This window comes from Delphinus delphis, chromosome 8, assembly GCF_949987515.2.
Source record: "Delphinus delphis chromosome 8, mDelDel1.2, whole genome shotgun sequence".
NCBI classification, from domain to species: Eukaryota; Metazoa; Chordata; class Mammalia; order Artiodactyla; family Delphinidae; genus Delphinus; species Delphinus delphis.
In genome coordinates, this window is record NC_082690.1 from 5,145,972 (window position 1) to 5,171,945 (window position 25,974).

At 48.6% G+C, this 25,974-nt stretch overlaps 1 protein-coding gene and 1 non-coding gene across 2 annotated transcripts in view; both read right to left on the reverse strand.

The window, feature by feature from the left end:
• Positions 1 to 20,665, reverse strand: part of NTM (neurotrimin) — a 932,003-nt gene extending 911,338 nt beyond the window's left edge. Inside the window, exons 1-2 of the mRNA XM_060017634.1 lie at positions 20,562 to 20,665; positions 18,937 to 19,108 (exon numbers count right to left, since the gene is read on the reverse strand). Of these exons, the coding sequence (XP_059873617.1) occupies positions 18,937 to 19,018 (82 nt within the window). The 5' untranslated portion in view covers positions 19,019 to 19,108; positions 20,562 to 20,665. The remainder of the gene's footprint in view (positions 1 to 18,936; positions 19,109 to 20,561) is intronic.
• LOC132430393 (U6atac minor spliceosomal RNA) lies at positions 4,788 to 4,908 on the reverse strand. Its single transcript, XR_009520486.1, has one exon. It is a non-coding gene; the product is annotated as a U6atac minor spliceosomal RNA (small nuclear RNA).
• Positions 20,666 to 25,974: the final 5,309 nt, after the last annotated feature.

Here is a 25,974-nt window from a genome sequence, read left to right on the forward strand (position 1 = left end):
TTTACCAGCACCTGGTACTGAGGGCTAGGATGTGTTTAATAAAGGTTCAGTTTCTTTCCCCACAGCCCCAAAGCCCTGTGAGGGGACCAGGACAGGGTGTGGTCGGCCCAGAATTGCTCCAGGATCTGGAACTGGCCAGGGCTTCACTCCCAGGCAAGCCTGCAGAAGAACCTGGGGCATCCAGGTGATCACACTAGCCAGTGGTTCTCAAACTAGAGCAACGGCAGAGATCGGCATCACCTGAAGGGCCTCTTCATCCGCACCCTGCTGGGCCTCTCGTCAGAGTTTCTGAGTGTTTACAGGTGTGGGGGGGTGGGGGTAGGGCCTCCGAGTCGCCATTTCTGAGAAGTTCCCAGGAGGTGCTGACCACACTCTGAGAAGCACCCTGGTGGCCGTACACTGGGAACTGTCCCCTGAAGGACGATGTGGAACCACCACCAAACCAGCACCTCCAGATGTAACAAGTCCATCCCCACCTGACTGACCCTCGCCCCTCAAACTGGTCTGGGACTCAGAATTGTCAAGCAAATCAGCAAACGCAAGTTCACTCCCTCCCAAAATTTACCTCGCTGGTCAAGCAGAAGAGGCAGGTGCCGGATTCACTGTCTGGTTTGCGTCCATGCAGAGCCAAGCCTCTGGGTAGCTGGTGCCTCAAGGGCTCTGGTGGGTCAGCCCTCCTGGCCCCCAAAGTTGTCCCAGTGACACGTGGAACTCCAGGTCGGAAGGCGCTGGTCCGCCCCTCACCTTTCTTCTAGTTTCTCCTCTTCCTGGCCTTCCCCCGGATACTTCTCTGTTATATTTGGATTAACTGCAGATCTCCTTTGATTACTCACTATGTTGAAACAGACAGCCTGTTGCCACGTGTTTGATGACTGAACCCCGGGGGAGTTCCTATTTGCAAGGCAGCCAGTTACCGAGCGCTCGGCCTTACAAGCGCTCCTTGAGCTGCTAATTCATTGTTTAAGAAGTTGCTTTGCAGTTTCTGATTTTTCAATAACAGGCTTCTCCCGAAGCCTTTAAGCTTCGGAAACAAGCCGAAAACTGCTTTTTCCGTCATTTACATAAACACCAGTGGATCAGGAGGGAGAAAAAGGGAATACTTTTGCCTGTTATTCCTGGGGCTCTGGAAGCCTCTATGCGTAGCGTGTCAAGGCTGCAGGTCTGGAAAAGTGCCGTAGGAAGTGTGCGGCTCCCAGAAAATTCGCCCCGGCGAATGATAAAATCCTGAAATTTCTCCTGACGCCCGGGCTTCCGCTTCGCCGAGCTGGGCGGATATTCTGGGCACCAGCAAATTGTTCTGTCAGCAAGCGGCTCCCTCAGCTGCATCCCGTTAGGATGCCTGTCACTCATCCCCCAGTCTTTGAACCGCAGCCCCGCCCTCTGAGGTGGCATCCTGCCACCTGGGACAGGTAAGGGGGTGGGGAGTGGCTGCAGAAAAGCTGTCAGGAGGCGCAGCCTGCAGGGGAGGGGACGCAGTCTCCCTGAAGCTGCCCCTCATTTCTGTTGTCGGGGGTGTGAATCCAGGGCGTGGACCATAGTAGGTGCTCAGTTTTCTCAACAGAGGGGAGGAACTTTCTGGAACATGGGCCATTTTCAACCACCATCTGTTTCTCTCTCTGACTCTCTACTTCTCTTTCTCTCCCAAATGGAGATTTTAGAAATAATCCAATGAGCCAGGAAGAGCAGCCGTCCTTTTTTTTTCCTGCCAAACCATGTACCTCCCCATTAAAAAGAAAATAAACTGTGAAAACTTACTTTCACTGTTTAGTCTCCAAATTCTGATCGGGCTATTTTCCTTAGGTACCGAACGTGTATGGACCAAAACCAGGGTGCCAGATAAAGACAGAACAAAAATAAGATGCCCAGTTCGATCTGAATTTCAGATAAACAGCAAATAATTTTTAATATAAGTATGTACTATGCATAATTAAAAGTTACACGTTGTTTATCTGGAATTTAAATGGGTCGGGCATCCTGGATTTTTATTTACTAACTCTGGCAACCCGAGCAAAAGGGAATTTGCATTTACTTACGTCGTCTACATATTTCCATAGCTGCCATACCACAAAGCTTGCTTTGTCTGGTGGTTCTTTCCTAAGGTGGGAATATTCCAGAGAAACCGAGACCCCTCCCATGTGGCCCACAGAGCCCTGAGGGGCGGCCCTTCCAATCAGAGCTCCTCACCTGTGCTGCATGACTGCTTCACGTCAGCGGTTCTCGATAGGGTGACTTGCTCTCCAGAAAGGCTTCTTGAGACGCAGGGAGCTGCCTTTTAGAAAGTCCCAGACTTTCTGGTTCAGGGACTTTGCTCAGATCAGACTGGATGGAAGCCCTGGACTCCAAGGCCGACTCCTAACAAGGAAACCTCTGGGAGGGATCCTCTAAGGGTAGAATCAGCGGGTTAAAGCAGGTCCCCAAACCCTGTTGTTCTCCTTTTTCAGCTTTTTAAATTCTCTTCCTGGCCCCCTTCTGTCCGTCCCTCTCAACGCTGAAACAAGTGTGTGCAGGGTTGCACGGTGCTGACCCTGCAGGAAGGACACACCCGGCAGAGAGCAGCTCTGCAAGGTCACGGAGAGGTGAAAGGGGATCAGTGTCCTGTCAGTGTCTATAGTCAGTTTCTGGGTCAGTGTCCAGGGTCAGCGTTGGGGTCAGTGTCCAGGTCAATGTCCAGGTCAGTGGGGCTGGAGAGCAGTATGAGGAGGCCTCTGGGAGACAGAGCAGGACCGAGGCTGGGGCAGGATAGGGCAGGATAGGGAAGGACCCTGCCAAGTTGAGGAACTCCGGCTTTATCTTGAGAGCCCTGTGGGCTAGTGGAGATTCTTAGCAAAGGACTGAAGTGGGAAAATTTGCTTTTGTAGCAAGATAATTAATGATGGACAAGATGGAGGAAGGGCTGAACTGGGATGCAAACTGGTAGCAGGAGACCCATTCAGACACAGCGTTAGTCCACAGACAATGATGTCAGCCTGAGCCGACAGTGGAGACGCAGGGACGGTTCAGAGACAGAATGGAAGTGAGCTGTGAGTGACTGTGGGAGTGCGAGGGGGGAGGGGAGGGGAGGGGGTGCAGATGCCCTCGTGGGGAGGGAGAGACACTAACACACTGTTCAGAAACCTCCTAAGATCCTTGGCTTTACTTTTCCAGTATGAATTGAGTGACAAGTTTCCCAGGATAATTCAAGTAAACGTGAAAACTACATTCTAAGGAAGTTTAAATATCCCATTTTACAGATGAGGAAAATAAAGCCTTCAGGAAAAAGAAAAAAACCCCCTCGATTTCTAAAGTTAGAGTTAATGATGGAACTGGGATGAGAAAAGGATATTCTGATCGATGTGGAAATCAAGAAATATATCTTACACAGATAGGTTCTGTAAACTGGCAATGTAAAACTCTACCTGTGTAATTCCTTGCAGAGTTAATTAATTTGAGAACTGAGTTGGAGATGAGCTCTGACCATGTCTGGGAGAAGGTCTCTCCATCTCCTACATGGTGGGGCAAGAGATGGAAATAAGTTGGGGGCAGGTCATATCGTATCTTACAAATCCAGAGAAAAGAGGAATATAGCCAATATTTTCTAATAACTATAAATGGAGTATAACCATTAAAAATTATGAATCGCTCTGTTGTACGCCTGTAACACATAATATTGCACATCAGCCACCACACTTCAATAAAAAATAATGATAACAATCATTTTAAAATCCAGAGAAAACAGAATGTTGTGAGGAAAGGAGTGATTAATACTACGTGGAATCCCTCTGATTTGCTGGCCAGTGCTCTCCATTACTACGTAAACAACTAGGTTCAGTCCTTTTCTGCTTCCTGGAAAAGCCAGCTTTTCCAGAGCTATAGGCACACACAGGAACCTGGATACACATGCATGCAGACACAGACCTTCCCCGAATTATACGCAGAGAAAATAAAAACTATCAAACATAAACTTCTTCAGCTTCCGTCGCGAAGCTGAAAACTCTGCCTGCATCCATACAGTGCCAAAGACAGCTAGCTTTCTCTTTTTTCCATTTTTCTTTATTGTGGTAAAATACACATAACATAAAAGTTACCATTTTAACCGCTTTTAAGCACACAATTCAGTGGCATTAAGAACATTCACAACGTTGTACAGCCATCAAATTTATCTCCCCAAATCTCTCATCATGCCAAACAGAAACTCTACACCCATGAAATAATAACTCCCCATCCCCTGCTCCTGGTAACTTCTATTCTGTTTTCTGTCTCTATGAATTTGCCTATTCTAAGTACCTCATAGAAGTTGTATCATACACTATTTGTCCTTTGGTGTCTGACATTTCACTTAGCACAGTGGCTTCAAGGTCCTTCCTGGTTATAGCCTGTGTCAGGATTTCATTCACTCATTTCCTTAAGGCTGGATGGTACCTGGCTGTATGTACAGACCACACTCTGCTGATCCGTTCCTCCATGGATGGGCACTTGATTTGCTTCTATTTGGGGCTATTGTGAATAACGCTGCTATGACCATTGGGGTGTAAATGTCTGTTTGAGTCTCTGCTTTCGACTTTTGGGGGTATATACCTAGAAGTGGAATTGCTAGATCATATGGTAATTCCATTTTTAATTTTTTGAGGCACTAAGAACTGTTTTCCACAGTGGATGTACCGCTTTACCTTCCCACCAGCAGTGCACAAGGGTCCTAATTCAGTTTCTCTGTACCATCACCATTTTTAAAAACTAATAACCATCCTAATAGGCATAAAGTAGTATCAAATTATGGTTTTGATTTGCATTTCCCTAATGACTAGAGATGTGGAAAACCCTGGGTGACATCACAGAGAGTGGTGATGCCTTAACCATGTGTTTCTTGTTTAGGCTGAGGACCTCTCGCATCCTTGTCGAGGGAAGTTTAACCTCCCCCCTTTCGTACAACAGGCGAACTGCCTCCTAATATTCACAGCCCCCTTCTTCCATGGTTGTAGGCCCCTGAATTTGTCTGGGCATGTGGTCATCCAAAGTGGATGGTACCTTTTTCACCCTCTCCTGCATCTCAGTGTGGCCGTGTGACCAAGTTCTGGCCCAGGGCGTGTGAGGAAGGGTGTCCTGTGAGGGCTTCCAGGGAGGGAGCTTCTTTGGGATGCAGTCCACATGTGCGTCTGCCCCTTCTTCTGTTTCTTCTCTTTCATCTCACGGCCTGGCCCAAGGATGCTGCCAACTTAGACCATGTACAATGGATCCAAACCACAGACAGGAGGGAGTCCCTCAGGAACTCCAGCCAGGAACACAGTGGAATGTTTTTGTAACCAGAGAGATAAAGTCCTATCTTCTTTAAACAACTCTCACTGTGTATTGTTGTCATTTGTGGCTGAATCCAATGGTAATGGGTATTTCCAGATACGTGGTTCCTTCTTTAAATGCTAGCGATACTGGTCTGTCCCCTTCTCTTTAAGACCCATTTTTCTGCCTGTGCTCAAGATTTGCTCCCACCCCACCCCTTACATTCCCCGAGGGCCCTCACCCAGTCAGGCACCTCCTGTACCTCCCTTCATGCCCCCCTTTAGCAGCGCCTACCACACACATTCAGAGCCGGCTTCCCCATCTTACAAAGGTAACAACCTTCTCTCCAACTGCAGCCCACCCTTGGTCTCCCTACTTTCTCTCTCTTTAAAAAAATTTGAAATAATTATCCACATTTTTATTCTCACCCCACTTTATCCTCACATTATGGCTCCAGCCCACAGGACTGTTCTCCCAAGAGGATAGAAGATATTCTCATCCCTAAGTCGGACCTTACTTAATCCTCAGCAGCACTGGATTAGGCTAACACTCCTGCCTTCCCCAAACACACATCCTCTGACCCCGATGCCATCATCCTCTCCTGGTTTTTCTCCCATGTTTTGGCCACTTCTCGTCAATCGTTTTCCCAAGATCGCATCCCTTCCCAATCCTTAAATCCTAGTTGTCTGCCCCGTTTCTCTTCACCTCCTCTCTACTGTCTTCCTGGGTAATTAACTGTGTCTGCGTCGAAGACCATCTTTGTTCAAGCTCAGATAACCTCCCAGGGTTCCACACCCGTCCAGCTAACTTCACAGTGCAGTGCTCTGTGTACACAAATAAAACCATCATGACCCAAATTGCATTCATGACCACTCCCCTAAAACCTGTCTGTGTCCCATTTACCCGGATACTGGAAGTCCTCTTCCATCTCCCTTTCTCACACACCATTGTTTTTGCTCTCCATCTCCAGGTCACACCCTCTAAGTCCAGGACCCTTGGATACCCGTGTCTCTACATCTCTGCCACGTATTCTCACCTGGTTAACTCATGCCTGATTGGCTGCCATACCCTCTACTCTTGTCCCCTTCTAATTCACTCCCCCACTGCAACTAGAGGAACATTTTAACATTTTTAAGTAACCCAAATAATGTTATTTAACGATTAAAACTGCAAAGCTAATCACGCTGCTGTCGGGCATACAGCCTTTCCACACCTATCTTCCCTCAGAATACACTCTTTAACAGGAACCATAAAGCCATTCAAGGTCTGACCTGTGACTACTTCTCTACCTACACCCCTTGTCTTTCTACCTACAACCTGCCCATCCACCCCTGCTTTATCCCCACAAACTATACAAACACATTCAATCTAGCCAGATGGGATACTGGATTCCTCGATTCCTACCATGCTCTCCTTCCTCTAGGCGTTGGCCTACGCCATTTCCTTTCATTGTAACACTTTTCTCTCCTCTCACCTGGCTGAATCTCTTCACCTTTGTGTCTCAGCTTTAACATCTCTTCCTTCTAGAAGAGTTCTCTGACCTCAGAGATCTAGATGCTGCCGTAGCAAACATGACTTGCTTTTATCCCAGCACATGGCATGTTGTATTGAATTGTCTTACTTCACTGAGTATAAGAAGTAGGACCCGTGGTTTATGGACAGCGCACAGTAGGGTCTGAATAAATCACTCTGGAGTGGATGAGATATAAATGTAAATAAGAACTCGGCCGTGCCCTTGAATCTATGATTTTGCTTTTTTTTAAATCATTCACCTTGGTGATGTGGACATGCCAAGTCTATATCACTTGGGGATGACACGAAGCTGCTGGTGACAGCTTATCAGAATACAAAAACAGTCTCGATGGATTTAAATAATGGACCCACGTGAAATGAAATTTCATGCACTTAAAAGCAAGGATGGGAGAGGTCTTGAATAATTTTAGTCAGGGGAATGAGTGCAACGCCAATGAGCAATCGCGTGGAATATCTGAAAAGGAAAAGAAACGAATATAATAATAAAGTGGTCCTAGATGTAAAGTCCACACCGTGGTAGGTAATAGCCCACTCCACACCCTGCCGGTCCGACCACATCAGCAACCATCTCTCTGGTAATGCCTCTTAGTGGATCATTATCAAACTGCAGCAACTTTAGAAGATAGTGATCAGGATGATTAGCGGTCTAGAAGTTATGCCCGTGATAAAGACGAGAAGGAACTAAGAATGTCAAGATAAGATAACTTGGGTCCATAATCGTCTTCTCTTAGAAAGAAACTGCATCGCACAATATGACTTGTATTTTGAGTGGCTCTAACTGGCATAAGTTAGGAAGAGGCAAATTTTTGCTCCACATAGATTCTCCAGGATTGTATTCAACTGCAAGTAATTGAAACCTAATTATATGGGGATTTTTTTTCCATATATAATAAGTGTGGACATAGGTATTCCAGAGCTGGCATCACTGCTATGTTACCTTGAACTTGGGGTCCTTCTGTTAGATTGAGCCATGTGAAATTGTTCATACTCAGCTGGTTTTGATTTACTAAAACAACAAGTCCATTTAGTTCAACCTAAGAGCTTCCTGTTTTACCATTCTGGGTGTGTTTGCCATTCTAATGCCATTTTGTCCTCCTGTTTGCAAGTTGGTTCCTGGACCCCCGGGTAGTATGCCAGGCTCTAAGTCAAGAAAAGTCTGGGGGAGGGGGGTGGTAAGGTTCACAAAGCACAGCCTTCCTGAGTAGAACCCTCCAGCTCCCACCCGGGAAACTTCTGCTCGCTTCCCATTGGCCTGACCTGCACGGCATGACCATCCTCGGCTCTAAGGAAATCTCAGAGGTACGTATTATAAATAGGCACTTCGCTGCCCTGAGCAAATTTAGAGCCCTGTTTATAAGAGGAAGCATAGAATTTATACTGAACAGTATTTTCTCACAGAGTTTATCCACTACACAAAGGGAGGCTAGTGTCAGTTGATCTCCACTGTATCTGCACTGTAGAGTCATAGGTGTTTCAAAGCAGAGGTGATCTTGCCCCATTCTGATCCATTTAATGAGAATTTTTGTGAGTTGAACCTGGGCCTCTGCTTATGACAATCTCCACAGGCGATTTGGATAGACAGCCGGAACTGGGACCACGACTCTGGCAGTGAGCGCCTGCTCCCTGGAAATCCTGGAGTTGGTCAACAGGAATTAGCGAACATCATTCAGGTGGGATGGTTGTCTTGGGCGGGAGATCGGGTTAATTCCAAGGTGCCTCCCGCAACTCTAGAAGTCCGAAAACGCTTCTGGGTTTGATGATTAAACTATTCCAGCCTTGGACAAGGCTTCGGCAGTGCAGGAAAGTAATGAAAAAGTGGTGATAAGACATTCCGATCCTTCTACTCAGAAGGTTTACGGGAAAAGGAAGAAGAAATATAGAATAATTATTCTTATTTGCTTTCAGACTGGGCAAAATGGTTTATCTATCTGCAGGTGTCTGTGCATCACCAATTGCATTGAGAAAAAAGGTTGTCAATCTTTTCATGTTTGGGCCAGGTGTCCTCTGGCTGTTTAGAGGACAGTCAAATGCCCTGGGGGGGATGGATGGTGAAGAAAGAGGCAGAGTAGGTTTGAAGAAGCAGGTAAGAAGCACTCGTCCACTTTGCCTTCCCCAGATAAACAAAGCCACCCAGTCACTCTCCTCTTTCCTCAGGTGCACCCTTCCCTGGCCCCTGGTGCCCCCTCTGACGCCAAAGTGGTTCAGAGAGCAGCCCCTTCCTCCACACTTCTGACCCGCTGACCACTGGAGGTCCCATTTCCTGCGCTTGGGTGAGTTTAGCCAAAAAGAGTGAGCTCATCTCCCGCTCCCTGGACGCCTATAACATCTGGTTTACATCTGGTTATAACCAGGAGGGATTACTGATGTGTGGGATTACATATTCAGGGTCCAAAAAAGATCTTGTCGGAGGAAGGTATGAGTTGAATCTAATAAAGACTTCAGAAAGGGTAAGTTTCGAGGCCAGGTTGCCGTGTGCATAGTACAACACAGGCATAGGAGGAAGAAGGGTTAATTACAGCTCACCCTGAGTCGACAGGGTTCTATGGCTACTCATAAACCTAAGGGCGTCTTTCTCTCTCCCTCTCTCCCCTTTTGTCCTATCCATAAGCACTGGTCGCCTGTGTGTCAAGTACTGTGCTGAGTGTGCAGATATACAAGGCAGTCCCGGGCCTCCAGGAGCTCACGGTCCAGTGAGGGGAGACAGAGGTGTCAGCAGGTAGCCACGCAGATGTCAGCGGACACGAAGGCCGGAAGGAGGTGCCAGAGCAGTGGAGGCAGAAACGAGAGAAGGAGGGGCTTCAAAGGGACGCTGAGCCTGGAGTCTTGCCGTGAGTCATAACAAGCGTTTTCCAGGTGGACAGGGCGGCCCTCAGCAGAGCACGCGTACCTCAGAAAACCCCTAGGAATCCACGGAACGGGAGTAGGGTTAGGGGAGAGGCTGGCGCCCCTGGGCCATGCCTTTCCAAAGAGCTGAGACTTCATTGTATCCTAATCTGGAATCAGGAGAGGCCATGTCCTGTAACATTCAGGGCTACTCAGAGCACACTGGGAGGAGATTTACCTTAAAAAGAACATAAAGTAGCCGGAATAACTTTAGGAAAGGGCCATCAGCACCCTATCTGTGAATGGTCATACAGAAAATAGGAGAAAAGCTTGGAATATTTAACTAAGGGAGAAGGGGAGGGAATTCTGTTTTCAAATATTTGAAGGAAAGTCATGTGGAAGAAAAATCAGCCTTGTCCCATGGGTAGTAGTGTTAGCAGCAATCATGATACTATTAGGTGGTATTTATTGAGAGCTTACTATGTGCCAAGCGCTTTATCCGCAGTAACTTATTTAATCCTCATACCAGCCTTAGAGGTAAGACTCAGAAGTAGCTCCGTTTTATACAAGAGGAAACTGAATCACCCACAGAAGTTGATTAAACCGCCAAAGGCTTCAGACCAGGAAGTGGCACAGCCAAGCTTTGGACCCAGGCGACCCAGCCACTATGTTGTGTGTTCTCTCCAGACCTCGAGCAAATGGCTGGAATCGATAAGAAGACAGCTTCTCCTTTGTCTCCCCGTCTTCCTGAACGGTCAGATGCAATAGCTCTCTGGAGAGATGCAAGTTCCCCCCATACTGGAGACAGAAGTTAGGGGACCACTGCAGCTGCACTTTTGGGGTGTTAGAGCTCCAAGAGAGGGATTGAACTAAACCATCTTGAATGTTCCTCTGGGCTCGGCTGCCTGCGACTCTGGCTTGCCTGACACAGCAGCGTGAACACTTTGTGAGTTACCCAGTGACTGCACTTGGTACAAATTTGCATGAGAGCTCTGCTCCCCCGGCGCCTCCTACACCTGCTGACTCCATCCGAACAGGCAAGCTTTCACTCCTGCCTGCACTGCAGGATCTGACCTGGCTTGGAGGGGAGGGCCAGCATCACTCTGCCTAACACAGTCGCTGCCAAGTTGCCATTGGGGTTCTGAGCACGGAGCCTTTGTTGCCTGTGAGAAGGAGCGCCATGGAAGCAGCAGGCTGCTGTAGCCAGTTCCTGGGGAGCGAGCGGGAGCGGAGGCCAGGAGAGAGAAATGCAAAGCTTCACACTTATGAATGGAGTTTCTGCCAAGGCTCACCATCCCTTAGCTCGCTCTAAATCCGCCTCTAGCACATTCATTCCTGACCCATATTCACACATCCCAAAGCCCCTGAATTTCTCCTATAGGGTCGGTTGTTATCCTTCCTGAGTCCCCCTACCTGAAATGCCGTGACTAGTTCATCCTTTCTTCCCACCTGAAGGACGCCTTCTTGATGAAGAAGCGCGTGCGTGTACGGATACGTGGGACAGTATGTATGATACAGTGTGTGGTGTTTGTGTGCACACACACCACTCGCACGTTCCGGCTTTGGTCGTCCGTCTGTGACTGTGTTCATATTCTTAGCTTCCTACAAACAGAGACTGCTTCTGAATATTTTCTTCTAGCACCACTACCTTTCAAGGACTAGACTCAAAAAGACGATTTGCGGAATTGCAAAATGTGAGACTTGAAATGAAACTTGAAAATCTTTTAGTCCAACTGCTTTATTTTAGAGATGAAGCAACTGAGGCTCATGGAGTGGCTGTGTCTTATTCCAGGTTGGAGAACATTTTCGGATGACTCGAGAGGTATGGTTTTCAAACCTGGCCACAGATTGGAACCCCTTAGGGAGCTCTGAAAAATAACCAGACAGCTCACAAAGAGATTGTGGTGTAATTGTTCCAGGATGGGGTCCAGACATGGACACTTTTATAAAGCTCCTCAGGTGATTCTATGGTAGAACAAATTTGAAGACCACTGGCTTAGAAAATGGGAATATTGCAAATAAAGACACATTGCACCTACCCACTGAGGACCTTCTAACATCTGAGACAGGGTCAGAAGAGGTACAATTGCTCCAGGTTGCTTGACTTGGAAGAACCATGGATCCGTGAGAAAGATACTTACCTGTTCTCCTACAGGGGAAGAGCTAAGAAGAGTCACCACCACTATGGAAATGCAGATGGAAGCAGTGGGGTAAGCATGTTCCTAAAGCACCCACGGGGCAGCCACAGCACACAACGTGGGCGGAAGAAAAGCTCGATTCCCTTTGGGTACATGAGGCTGAACACACAAGTTGACAACTGAAAGAAGACTTGTGTCCCAACCACAGCTGGAGTATCAGAGGAGAACAAATAAATGACGACGCATGTCTGCTATTCCAGGAACCCTAAATTAGGGTGTGATGAGTGGTTAGCAAAAAACAAAATAGGTTCTCAGAAGGGAGGTCATCTTAAGTCTACCTTGAAATTTGAATCCCTCAGAGTGCCCTGAACTGCATTTGCCTCACCCCGACCAGCTGCCTCAGCAAACCCTGCCCTGCCCTGTGTAAGTTGCCCCGCTTGCCCCCTTTGACCATCTAGTTCTATGCAGAAGGCAGGGCACAAACGTGCTGCACAGGCCACTGGACAGAATGGCAGCAGTGCCAAGAACCAACGAATAACTCGAATGACAAGAGCCAATAGTCGCAAAGCCAGCTACCTCACGCCAGGTTTCGCCATCCTTGTGCTAACTGAGGGAGCATCACACATCCCTGAGCCCCTTGCGGCAGGACTCAAGGTGGCATAGCAGAGGCAGCAGCTGTTACATGATGGACCCAGAGCCAGGTGGAGCCTCCGCCCCCAGTACTCCCCATCTAAAAACAAGCAACCAGGGTTGCTGCGTTCTTCCCACCCATCATAATTTGCACAAGCAACTGTGCAGGAGGCCATGACACGCCACGTGCCCCCCTTGCTTCTGGTCCTGTTGGTTCTTCCCAATGTGATTATAAAGAATGGCAAATGAAATCAAATCTGGGAGACTGTACTCTTTTTTTTTTTAAGATTATTTTTGATGTGGACCATTATTAAAGTCTTTTATTGAATTTGTTACCATATGGCTTCCGTTTTATGTTTTGGTTTTTCGGCCACGAGGCATGTAGAATCTTAGCTCCCCAAACAAGGATCAAACTCGCACCCCCTGTATTGGAAGGTGAAGTCTTAACCACTGGACCACCAGGGAAGTCCCCATACTCTGTCTTTAGTTGCTTTGATCACTGATATATTCCCAGCACCTACGACAATGCAGGGAACATAACAGGAACTCAATAAACACTTGCCAGGTGATTGAACCAACGGACAAATAAACAACTAGATCTAGACTGTGTTGGATTAGAGTTTGGTGACACCACCACCAAGGAGAAGCAAAGGAGGCGCCTCTGAAGAGTGAATTTGAATGAGCAATTGAAGCCAAAACCAGTCCATCTTTTGAACATTCTTTTATTGCTGTAAAGGACAATACTCTTCGAGAAGCCAAAAAAGAAAGAAAGAAAGAAATCAAATTTAGTAACCTAAGATGTCCTTAGTAACAGAGCTGAAGAACGTGTTTTCCAATATTTGGTTTCTCAGCTTGACAGTCTCTCTTGAAATACTTTTTTCTCAGCAATGAAAATGTGAATCGTCGTTGGTTTGTTTTGCGGTTTGCAAATGACTTACAGAGCTCTTCTGGCAGAGTTTCTGTTTTTCTTCTTGCAAGTAAACAAAAGGCCATTTCTCTAATATGACTTAAGTCGGGGAGATTCTGAGATCTCCTGTCTTGGTTTTGGAAAGAGGAGAAAAGGTAGGGAGGCAAGCAGAAAGAAGAACGAGGACACGGGAACAAGCAGGGCGTAGAAACTAAACAGAAGCAGGAAAGAGGCAAAGGGAAAAGGGACGTGGAACACTGGAGTGTCGGGGACACACAACAGCTGAGGACGCTGCTGTCAGTGGGGTCCCAGCCACACTTACGGGGCGTGAACTCGCCACTGGTTCTTTGGTCCCCCCACTATCATTGCACCGCGTCATCTGGGCTCCTGGTGACCTGGGAGGACAGACTCCCCTCCTCTCCTAGGCAAGCCTGTGCAAGGCGGAGCAACCCCTGCCAGGTTGACCCAGATCTGTCAGCTGATCAATTATGTTTCCCACGGAGGAGAAGGGAAAATGAAAGGGAGAAAGGAAAGGGGAGAGAGAGAAAGAGAATTGGGAAGGCAGAGGAGAGGAGGAGAGAGGGCAGAAAGAGGGAGGGAGGACAGGGGAGAGGAAGAGAGGGAGACGCAGGGAGAGTGAGAAGGCGAGGGATGGAGGAGGAACACACGCATCTCTTCGCTGAAGCTCTTGTAAGTTTAAGCGGCCACAGCAAGAGCGGGCTCAGTCCAGAAGGTTGCAGAAACAAATACATAAATACATAAACTAAAATTCTAGAGGTTACTGGACGAAATCAGTCAAGGCAGAGGATAGAGTCCTCTTCTTCCCACCCTTTGCCAGTACAGCTTAGAGCTGTTCTTTTCCCTCTGAAACTCTTGGCTCCACCCTCCCCCTTCCCAGGGCCCCGCCCCCTGCCATTGGTCCCACCCCCTTCCCCCTCCCTGAACAGTCTCCTCCTACAAAACGATGGGAGGTATGGTCCCCGCCGCATGTTTCTTCTAAGTCCCTTCCTGTCTTAACCAGCACATCCTCTAAGGGTAAGAGGCCTCTGCCACCAGGTGGGAGGAGACACCTGGGAAGATGTGGTACCCAACCCCATCCGACCTGTACATCATCGATTACCTTATTTTTGAGTGTTTTCATTTTTTATGTTTAATTAGTTTTATTGAATTTCAAATGACTACAGACATAAAGTAAACATGTAACAAGCCAGTAGAGCAGAAAGAGAAGGAGCTGCGTAAATACCAGCAGGCTCAGCATGGAGCTCCACTTAGCACCGCATGTTTGCCGCGTTACAAGCCTTAATGAGTCCTTACAACACCCAGGGGAGTTGCTCCCCATCCTGGCAGGCAGGTGGGGAGGCGGGCGCACAGAGGGAAGTATTTCCACCTACAGAAAACATGGGGGACTTTGAGTTTGGATGTACCTGCTGCCCACCCAGCTGTGCTCAGGCCACCAGAACTGGCTGGAAATCTGTCAGGCACACTCATTAGGGTATTGGAAGGGTCTGAGGGACCTCCGCTGGGGTTACATATAAAGCAAAGTGGGAGTTTTTTGCGTCTTTATCATCCTAGTTGAGGGGCAAGAGGCAAGAGCAGGTAGTGAGCTCCAAACCTAAAAATTCTGGAACAGGGACAAATCCTAGACACAACAGTCCTCTCCAAAGTGTTCCCACCAGGAGCAGACGGCAAGAGCATCACAAATCCTTCCAGCATGTTCCTGGACGTCCCAGAATCATGTGTCCCACATTGACTCAGAAATGTCACCACTGCTTAGGATGTTGAGATAGCTCACCTCGCCCCAAGGGGTAAACTGTGGCTAAAGCCAGCACTGGTGTGGCCCATCCACGACACATAGCTGGCCCCAGCCTGGGTCACTGCTTCTCAGGGCTGCCAGACTGCGTGGGTGCAGGGGCAGAGCCCCGGGGAGCTGCTGAGACACAGTGCGTGGCAGAGCACACAAGCAGGGGACCAGGAGAGGCCCTTCAGGGACACAGCTCAGCACCCTTCATCTCAGCACCCTAGGAGAGGCCACCGGGAAACCACGGAAGTCAGGGGCAGATGTCACAGGATGAGAAGGGGTTCCAGGGCTCGTATTTGGCTTTAAAACTGACAAAGGGAAGAAGCAGCACCAGGACAAGGCTGTGTGCCTGGCAAGTAACGCTGCGACCCAAGAGTGGCCCCGGCTGGGACCCTCCGGCCACCTCGATCAAATGCCCCGAGGACCGTCGCCGTGTGTGAAGGATGGAGGCGAGCTGCATTTGTCGTGCCATCCGTGGCTCACCCATGGCTCGCCCCCAGTTGGCAGCGCCAAGCCTGGCAGCCAGGGTCCACACCGTGAAGCTCCTCTGCAGTCTCGCCTGAAGCTGTTTTTGGCCATGCTTCCAAGTGCCCACAATGCTTACATCAGGCCCAGGATCCCATCATCCCAAACCGATTCTTCACTTTGCCAGTAAACATTGTTATGGTCTCATCTGCCCCCCTCACATCTCAGAAGCACTGCCCAGCTCGGGCTGCGGCTGGCACCCAAGTGTTTACTGTGAGTGGCAGGAACTTGGCCAATCCGCCCAGCTGAACGGTGTCCATGTTGCTGGTGCCCAGAGAACGAGAGGGTGAACCTAGCCCCATCTCCTCTCCCTTCCCGGCCGCCCTGCCTGTGTATAAGTGGGCAGGTGTGTTGATGTGGGATGTGAGAAGGTGAGAGAAAATGAGAAAGGTTAAGACAGGAATCTAGCCAAGCTCCTCGGAAAGTGTTGAAAGGAGCATTAATCCTTCGAAGGAGAAATGGTCGGGTTACTAGAAGGAGAGAAGCTGCAGCACCACCAGCCATTCCTTTCAGAGCCTCTCAGTGGCAGAAGGTGGGCGGTGTGCTGAAAAGGACAGCGCCTAATCCCGTCCTCGGTCCTCACTCTGGCTCCCAGGAACTGGGAGGGGCTCTTGTTAATCAACCTCAGATCTTCTTAGGGCCAGAGCCCCAGGGCGCTAATCACCCCCTGCCTCCCACCCATCACTAATCAGTGCTGACTCCCTCCCCATCTAAGCTGGATCATGGTTGCTGGTGGGGTAGAGGTGAGAAGCAGGTCAGGGAGGGGTCCATCACCTGCCCCTAGCCCCGGGCACCTTTTCAAGAAGGCAAGAAACCCAGGAAGTAACGGCTTTAGGAAGAGCCAGCTTAAAACAAAAACAGAGGAGAAGAAAAAATTGCCTTAGAATGTGTACTGCATTCTAACTAGTCCCACTGGGTCAATGCAATAGGGGTGGATTACTGCAGGCAAGACGTGGCTGCCTCAGTAATTCTGTGAGTTTGATAAGAGGTAGCTGGCCGACTCCAGCTCTCAACCCCTTGAAGAGAAAACACACATCATGTTGGCTGGTCCAACTGGAATGTGGCTCAGGGGTCTTGGGGGTCCCTTTGCATTAAAATTGTGCAGCCCTGTTCTTTTGTGACACTTTGAAGGCTATTCAGAACCGGCTCGAGGTGGGTAGCACAAATAAGGCCATTATTCGTCTTAGGAAAAGCAGGATTTGGTAGAATGTGAGGAGATCTGGGATAACCAAGTGACCTCCATCCCCACCCCAAGACGGCAACAAGAATGCAAAATCAGAATTCCCCCTGGAGAATTTTGCATCACCACTTCCTTCCCATCTATTCAGGATTGATTCAAAGTATGAGCAAATATTATGCTTCCCTGCATTTATTTCTGATTAAAAAAAAATCATGTATGCTAATTTATATGTAAATTCAGTATGGCCCTGGGGCTCCTGGCATGCAGCCCGTGGGGCTGTGGATGGTGGAATTTTGGCCATTGTCTCCGGTTTGAAGTTACAGATGGAAGAGACACAGACCTCAGGACAGATGGAAATTATGGAGGTCTTGGGACCTTCCCTGTCCCTTCCTCTGACCCCTCACTCCACCCCTTGCCTAGTTAGTTTCCATTTCTGTGGTTAGCATGATAGAAGCTGTTTCCCTGAGGCTACCTGGCTCTGGACTCAGTTTCCCCGCTGCCAGAGTTGGGGCTCTGACCTCACTGGGTGAGCCCCTGTTCACCCAGTACAAGCAGGGGTTTGCACACGCGCGCGCGCGCGCACACACACACATGCTGCCACAGCTCCTTGTTACGTAAGACGAGTCAATCAGGGCTGCCGCCACGTGGCCTCCTTCACTCTCACACCCACCACCCAGTGAGGGAGGAGAGACACCCCGAGGCCGGCGCCCCCGAGGCCGGGTGCAGCTAGCAAGGCAAGGAGATCCCGCACAAGGGACTTGCTTGCATCCAACTCAGATCCCTCCGGGGCCCCCTTCCTCCCCCTCGAGCCCCAGCCGAAGGTACACGCGCATTTGGTTCTTCCCAGCCTGGTCCCTCTGCCCACCTTGCGTGGTCACCCCTGCAACTATGGCAAGGGGACAGTCCCCAAAGCCCACCCTCAGAGGGAGGTCAGCGGGACCCGAGGTGGGGACCAGTCCGGACCACGAAAGCCCCGTGCTGCAGTGGGGAAGGGAATCAGGTGGGTGGGACTCCTCAGCCTTCTCCACCCCCTGGGAGTGAACTTTCCTCTGGGGACTCAGCTGCCAGCGCTGAGCTTCCACGCGTGGTCCTCTGGGAGATGCTGCTGGACCACCCGGGGGAAGTTCCTCTGCCCGTCTCAGTCCCTGGGAGTGCAGGGATCTTCAAAAAAGAAAGGCAAGCCAGACCCTCAAAGGACAGGGTGGGTGGGAGCAAGCAGGTGGGCAGGTAATGCGGCTGCTGGGACCTGAAAGCCGGGACAGAGCGCGGGGCCACCCGGTGCAGCGAGCGGACTCAAGGTTGAAGCGGATCCCAAGCCACCCCAGCACCGCAGGGCCACGTCACAGCGCGCACTCACCCCCAGCAAGCCCGGCCCCAACTGCAGCCCCTCAGCTCCGCTTCCCAGAAGAGAAAGAAACCAAACATTAGTATTCGACTCTTCATGCCTCTTTCCGTTCAACTTAGGAGAGCTTTCCGGAATTTCAGAGCCCCGCTGGCTCCTACAGCCTCTTATCTGCTTGTTACCACGCCCCGCCGCCCCCCTCCACAAACACACCCCAAAACACATGGGAAACTACCCCGCTGCCCACCGCTGCTGCGGACCGATCCAGCCCTTCTAGCTGGCTCTCTGACCACGATGCACAGGTACCTGATTATGCCTAGCCTGCGTTTTCTGTGTGCTCCTTGCAGAAGCTTTGCAAGTTTACTGGCCGATAGATATTTAAAGTTTCCTCTCGTAATTTCTTCCCAGTACCATAAGCAATGCGTTAGCAGCCCCGTCGCCCTCCGAATCCGTGATTCCATGTGTCTCCATCTATCGTGTGTGTGCAAGAATGTACGGAGGTCCAGGGGACCAGCACACAGCCACGTACCGCACGGGAGCCCCAGACACATTTTACTTCTGCACGTACATTCCCCCCCCCCGCCCCCCCGCGCCACACACCCACCCACCGTTCCGGCAGCAGCCAACATCAAATCAATATCCTCACAGCCTGGGAGGGAGGATGGAGTCCCAGCCATGCTGCTCGGACGCTCTCTCCCCCACCTGCAAACCAACCGCACAGCAGAGCCGACTCAGAGAGTCTGCGAATCACCAACAGCACGCTGTACAATTCCTGGGTCGACTGTAGGCGAATCAATAGCAAGCTCTTACCTTGAAAGAGAAACAGAGCAGCCAGCGCTGTGAAGATTGCCCACGAGATAGAATTGTGCATTTTTGCCTGGATGGTTTTCATGATTTTTTTTTTCTTCTTTTTCTTCTTTTTTGTCAGGTTCGGGGTTTTTCTTTCTTTCTTTCTTTCCTGACAGATTGCGTTGCTCTGGAGCTGGTGGAAGGAGATTTAAATCCACTGTTTTGCTGAAGGACACCACAAGAAAGCCAAGGATGGGAGAGAGTGTGACTTCTCAGTAATTATCTCTCCTCATACTCTGGCACTGAGACACCTCGTACAATCTGGCCCTGGACAGCCCTCCTACAAGCTGCAATCATTGGTTCTAATCCAAGGATTGACAGAGCTACAACACACGCGCGCGGGTGCGCGCGGACGCGCGCGCGCGCGCGCGCGCACACACACACACACACACACACACTCAGGAATCATTTACTGGGCAAATCAGGCTAGCTGATTAAAGAGACAGGAGCCTGGAGAGATGGTATGATAAATGCCACTTTGCCCCTTCTATATTACTTTCATTTTTTAAACTGACAGTCTCAGAACTCCAAGCATCAAAAAATCCCTTTCCTTCTGGCGTTCCCTGGCCTCCTGAACTCAGATTCCCTTTACACTGGAAAAATCCCGCAGCCAGCAACCGCTTACGGGAAATTTTAAAGGGACATTTTCAAGCTTGGTGAAACTTGCAAAGATGCGTCAGATTTCATTTGTTGGTACTTATTTTCCTCTCCGATGAAAATATCATTCAATGACAAATTTTTTCCCTCTCTCTCTCTCTCTCATCTTTCACCTTTTCCAATCAACCTCCTACTTTGTGGCTTTGAAAATAATAAATTTCTATTTTCTTCTCCTGTCACTTCTGTTTCAGAATATTTGTATTACTCCTATATTTCATTCACTAAGTTTATTTCCTGAAGTCATCCATGTGTGTATGATACCATGAAAAGAGATGGGGCTTCTGAGATTTGAGAAGAACTGCAGTCCGAATATGGAGAAGATTCTCCAAAAGGGAACAAGGGGTGAGTTTATTCTACATGCCTCAGTCAATCCACTTTCACTAAGATAAATAATGTAAGTGCTTGTGGTTTATTTAAACTGCAGCAAGATAGACTTAGGTTAGACACACTGAAGGACTTTCTGAGTACAGACTTTGTGTGTGGTTGCAAAATGTCCTCAGAGAGTTGCAGACATGCATCTCCTTGATGGTGGGTAAGAATATAACTCTGACAGAAATAATCTAATGGATGTGATGACTTTTTGAGAGATCTGCTAACTCTAAGGTCCTGAAAACTGATGATCTAATCTGTGGTTTTCTCTTATGGGAAGCAAGTTATGTGATGCAAACAAAAATTCTGGAAAACTTAGCCTGTTCACGGCACCTTCCTTAGCTGATTCTGACACACGCATACCATCATGATGCCTCAACACACACATTTTTGAAATATTTCTTCCAGATTTCCACAGTAATTATTATACTTCTTGTAACCCCCATAATAATGTGAATGTACATATCCTTGAACTGCATAGAACAAAAGTACTTGCTGGGTGCACAGGTGAACTGGAAGCAGCAGTGCCATTTTGCACAAGCCTCAGAGGCGTCACTCACCTTGTGTTGTGCATGAAGGAGAGAGGCGCCCCCTGCAGGTGTGCAGCCCAGCGACTTAAGTGGAAGGAGCAGTGGGGTCTGGGGACCTGGATCCCAGTTGCAGCTCCACACAAACCGAGGGACCGTGAGCACGTCGTTTTATTTCTGTGAACCGTGGCCTTTCGTCTGTACAGTTAAAGGGCTGCGTCTCAAGTCTCTTTTTATTTTAAAGGCTTTCTGTATTAACTTTTTTTTTTTCCTGCCACTGCGTTCTAATTCACACGTCCACCAAAATGCCCTTGATGTTCTGATCTCCCAAGGGACAAGCGTTTTATCTCTAGACTGGTCTCCTTGTGCAGTGCTCCACAGAGCGACACGTGCAGTTGGATGCTCCGGAGTGGCTTTGGCCACAGTAATAACCGCCCAGCACAGAAGACAGAAGGCGCGGTGGATTCCTCTACTGCCACTTCACTGCTCTCCAGAGCGACGAGGAAGACAGCGGGTCACCGGTAAGCCTTTCATCCCTACCTGAAGAGACAGAGACAAAGACCAACATTTACAAATGTCCTCACCCGGACCAGCAACAAATCTGTACGTTCACCAATTTCTTTTAAGCATCCACAGGCGTGCCCACAGTAATAAACTAATCATTCTAGTTGATATTTATTGAGCATTTGCTACGTGCCAGGCATGAGAGCCAGTGTTTTGCATGCATTTTTCTCTTTAAATTCTCACAACCTATGAAGTGGTACGCTTATCATCCCCATTTTACAGATAAGGACATTGAGGCTCAAGGAAAACTTGTCCACAGCCGGTCAGCAATGGAGCCAGGATGTGATGTGAACCTGAGCATTTGTCTCTCAGACCAACCTCTAAAATACTATCCTATGCTAACTACCATAAGGGACTCAAATAGATATCAGACAGTCTTACGTATAACCCCTTTGCTATTGTTTTTGTTTTGTTTTTTAATTTTTATTGGAGTATATTTGCTTTACAATGTTGTGTCAGTTTCTGCTGTACAGCACAGTGAATCAGCTATACGTATACATATATCCCCTCTTTTTTTTTTGATTTCCTTCCCATTTAGGTCACCACAGAGCATTGAGTAGAGTTCCCTGTGCTATACAGTAGGTTCTCATTAGTTATCTATTTTATACATAGTATCAATAGTGTATATATGTCAATCCTAATCCTCCAATTCATCCCACACACACCCTTTCCCCCTTGGTATCCATACGTTTGTTCTCTATGTCTCTGTCTCTATTTCTGCTTTGTAAATGAGATCGTCTATACCAATATTTCAGATTCCACATATATGCATTAATATATGCTATTTATTTTTCTCTTTCTGACTTACTCACTCTGTATGACAGACTCTAGGTCCATCCACATCTCTACAAATGACCCAATTTCATTCCTTTTTTATGGCTGAGTAATATTCCATTGTATATACACATCTTCTTTATACATCCCTTTGCTATTAATAGCCTATGTTAATAGCCTATGTTATTAAAAATTATATGAAACAACACATACATCCATAGAGAGCATATAGAAAACCCATGTATTAATTTTAGTAATAACTGAGTTGCAAATGGTTGGTGCAGATAATTAGTAATTTTATCTGAATGCAAGGAAGTGGTAGATGGGCATTTTCTATGATAGTTTTAAAAAGTCCTCTGGAGATGGTGAGAGTCATGCTATACCTTGAAAGTGAGGTAGAGACCAGATCTAAAGCAGAGGGAAGGATGCACAGTCAGGCGATACCATAAATCAAAAATGGGGGATGGAAATACACCACCTAACTTTGGGGCTCTTGAAAGCTGTTTGAGAGCCCTGACCTTGCCCTGCTATGTTGCAATAAAATTTTTAAAAGATTTAAAAAAATGAACCCTGGCACAAATTCTGATCCATCTTAGTTACCCTCTATGCACAGATAATGGAACCATGCCTGACACACACGGGCACACTCAACAGACACTCGTCATGGTCGGCACGGCTTGTTGACCGTGCGCACAGGCTGGGCTGCATCCAGCTGGTTCCGATCCCTGGGGCCTCGGGACCTTGGCTCAGTCATCTCAACTCCACGTCTGAAATGGGGATACTAGCTACAGCTCATGCCCACCATCACCATACATCGTAACCATCAGCTAGTTTTCATCTGTTTTACCGTTTTGGTCAAATGGAGACTGAAGTGTCTGCTACGTGTCCTAGGGAGGAGCTCTCAGCACTTGTGAACCAAACTCCTGGGGGGCTTCACTCCGGAATCGCACTTCCTGCGTTCACCAAGGTGAAATCTCTCCTTAGGGACTGTCAAACCAAAAGTCTAATTTGGACTCAGTACTGCTCAGTGCTAAGCTATCTGGAGAGCTGTATCTCTTTGAATGCTGGAATTTACCATGGAGTAAAATTCTCCAGCGGCCTACAGGTTTCACAGAAGCACACAGTGGAGAAGACATCTTTTCCTCTCCTCTGTTGTGGGTTGGACACAGGGGCACCCACACAGGCCTGTTGGATATTCAAAAGATCACTGATATAGTTACAGAGGAGAAAGCGGGTCCACCCAGGGGTGTGCTCAACCAGGCCTGTCCCTTACCTAATGGGTGGATCACATCGCAGCAGTCTGCATTTTTCCTTTCCTTTTTCCATTTTAATCTCAGTCTTTCGGGCCTCAGGGCTGGGAATCTTTTCTGCTGCAATTGCCCCAAACAGCAGGTGTCTGGGTCCTTCCATATGGGGTGGCCTGGGCCGTGCAGGGATTCTGTGACTCTGGAGGCCCTGACTTGGGGGGAGCTCTCATTGGAGGGCACTCTTGGAAATCACTGCTCCTCACTCAACAATCAGGGCTCCTTCCACTGAGCTTGGAGGCTCAAGTACTTCTCATCAGGTGTCTGCAGGATGAGATTTGCCTCTTGGATTAGCCAGATGCACGATATGCACCATTTACTTCCCAGTTCAAGGGTCAGAGGAGGACGAATGGTCCTAGGACAAAATTAACGTCAGGAAAGGGGCCTCCTGTCCTAGGCAGAATGGTATTTTCTCACCATCCACACTCCTTGAAGTTAAGAAAAATTTACCACAGAAGTGATTTTTCTGTTTGCAGATTAGAAATGAGGAAGAAGAATAAGAAATAAGGAATAAGGAAGGGGAAACAGATGAGGTCTTTAATTTCTGAGGAGAGGCAGCCAGGATGGCATTCTGTGAACCGTTCATCATCCGGGAGCTGAAGCTTCTGCACTTCAGCTTCTGAGCTGAAGGGCAAATGGGGATTGATTCTCTGTGAACTGGCCCATGCACACCTGGTGCCTCGCTGAACCGGACGGCAAGCCCAGACGGCAAACCCTGGAAGGTCACAGTGGGCCTGGCTGCCCCGCGGTCCAAAGGCCAGCTGAACCTGAGCACAGCCCTCCCGCCTGCGAGGAGGGTGACAGCCACGCACACGTGGTGGGCCTGGTCCAAGGCTGGAGATGGAGGCCCACAAGGAGGAGGAGTGTGTGTGCTGGGGGTAGGCGGTGGGCAGCGGGTTTTATTCCTCGCAGCTGTTATGGAAAGGACCACGGGGGCTTCAACCTAAAGCGCAGCCCTGAAATAATGTTCAAGACTTAACAAATGCCACTGCTCCACTCTGCCTCTGCCCGCTGTGGCCGCCTGGCTGAGGCTGGGTGGTGGTGAGCCCGCCTCCGGGGCAGGGGGGCCTGCCTGCCTTCCCACACCTGGGGTGGAGCAGGGGGCCCAGCTCTGACTTGCTGTGTCCCTTCTGGAGGGAGAAAGCCATGCTGGAGGAGGAAGGCGGTCCCCACATTTTCAAGGGGTCTCCCTGGAAAGCCATCTTGAATGTGGCTCCCGCGTTATACGGTCACTTTTGATGTGAACACATGTGATGTGGCCAGGGTACCAATAATGCTGGAATTCTGTGGCGTCTATTTTGAGAATTCTACTTAAAGCCGATTCCCTGATTTATTGATAATTTGCCTAAGCTGATATTACAATGAAAGTCGAACCCTTAGCAGCACAGAGGACACAGAGACTTAAATCCACGTTCCTACAAGCGGAACACGGTCCGTGTTTTCTAACTGGAATTATAGGCACAAGTCATCTCGCCTGGGTTTCTACGAGTTATCATCATCATCTCAAAAAGAAGCCATACGGCACAGTAATATAACAGAAAAATTTAACATTTAAAATCAGAAGACCTGGATTTGAGTCTAATTCCATTTATCAGCTTCAATTCTGCGATCCTCAATTTTCTCATCTCAGCTCATCTCCGCCCATCTTGTACTTAAAGTGGAAATAATAATATCTACTTCACAGAGTCGATGTGAATTAACCAAAATGAAGACTCTGAAAGCCCTGATACGACGTCTAACACACACATTGGCTCCAATGTCTTTATAATGAGCTTGCTTGAAAAAACCAATCATAGTGCTGGGTAATATTCAGCATGAACTTGACAGAGAGTCACTGCCCCCAGATGCTTGTTGCCAGCAGTTTTCTCCGGGCTCCGTGGGAGGTGGGGGCTGTTGGCCCACTGTCCTGCTCGCCCCCAGGAATCAACTCCATGTGGCTTCACTGGGCTGCTACCCTCTCGGTGCGAACGTGGGCAAGTGGCCCAGGGCTGACCAATCAGTTTCTTCCCTGAGAGTTTTCTAGGTGCTGTTTGGAAACAGACGCTGCTCCGGAGGGTAAATTTCCTAACAGATGGAGAAAGTCTGCAAGGAAAAAAGTCAACCAAAACTAGGAGGAGAACCAAGAAGAGAAAGCATCACTGAAAGTAGGACAAGTCAAGCCTGAAGGCAGACACAGTTATTTGCTTCAGTTATTTCAGATTGAGTTTCTGTCACTTGCAACTGAAAGCATCTGGACTGAAGGGTCCATGTGGGGACAGATGAACACAAACTCCCTTTGCTCCCCCTCTCCTCCCCACACTACTTCCCCTGAGAGCTGGCAAATACCTAGATATTGCCTGAAGCCCTAGGAAGAGATGGAGGTGTCTATGGTCCTTACTTACAAGATTAGTGTTATTATCAAATTGGAATTAAAATAAGGTCACAGACGGAGTCAAGATGGACCAAACTGGAATTAAAATAAGGTCACAGACGGAGTCAAGATGGACCAAGTCCATCTTCCTAAGGGTTGGGGTGGAGGGAGTAAACCCCTGTTTAGTGAGCATCTCTGTATGCCAGATGCCGTGCTGGCATCTTCATGTGTCTTCTCACTTAACCCTAACAGCAGCCCTGGAGGCTGAACGCTCTTACCCTTCATCAGCACGTACAGGGACTGAGTACCGTGTCCACGGTCACACAGGGAGCCACTGGCCAGGGCTTCCCAACACCCAAACCCTGCTCTTCGCCTCACCTTGGTCTACAATGCAAGTGAAACTGATACCCAAAGTGAAACAATCAGGGTGATCAGTGAGAGGCATGAGAAAGGC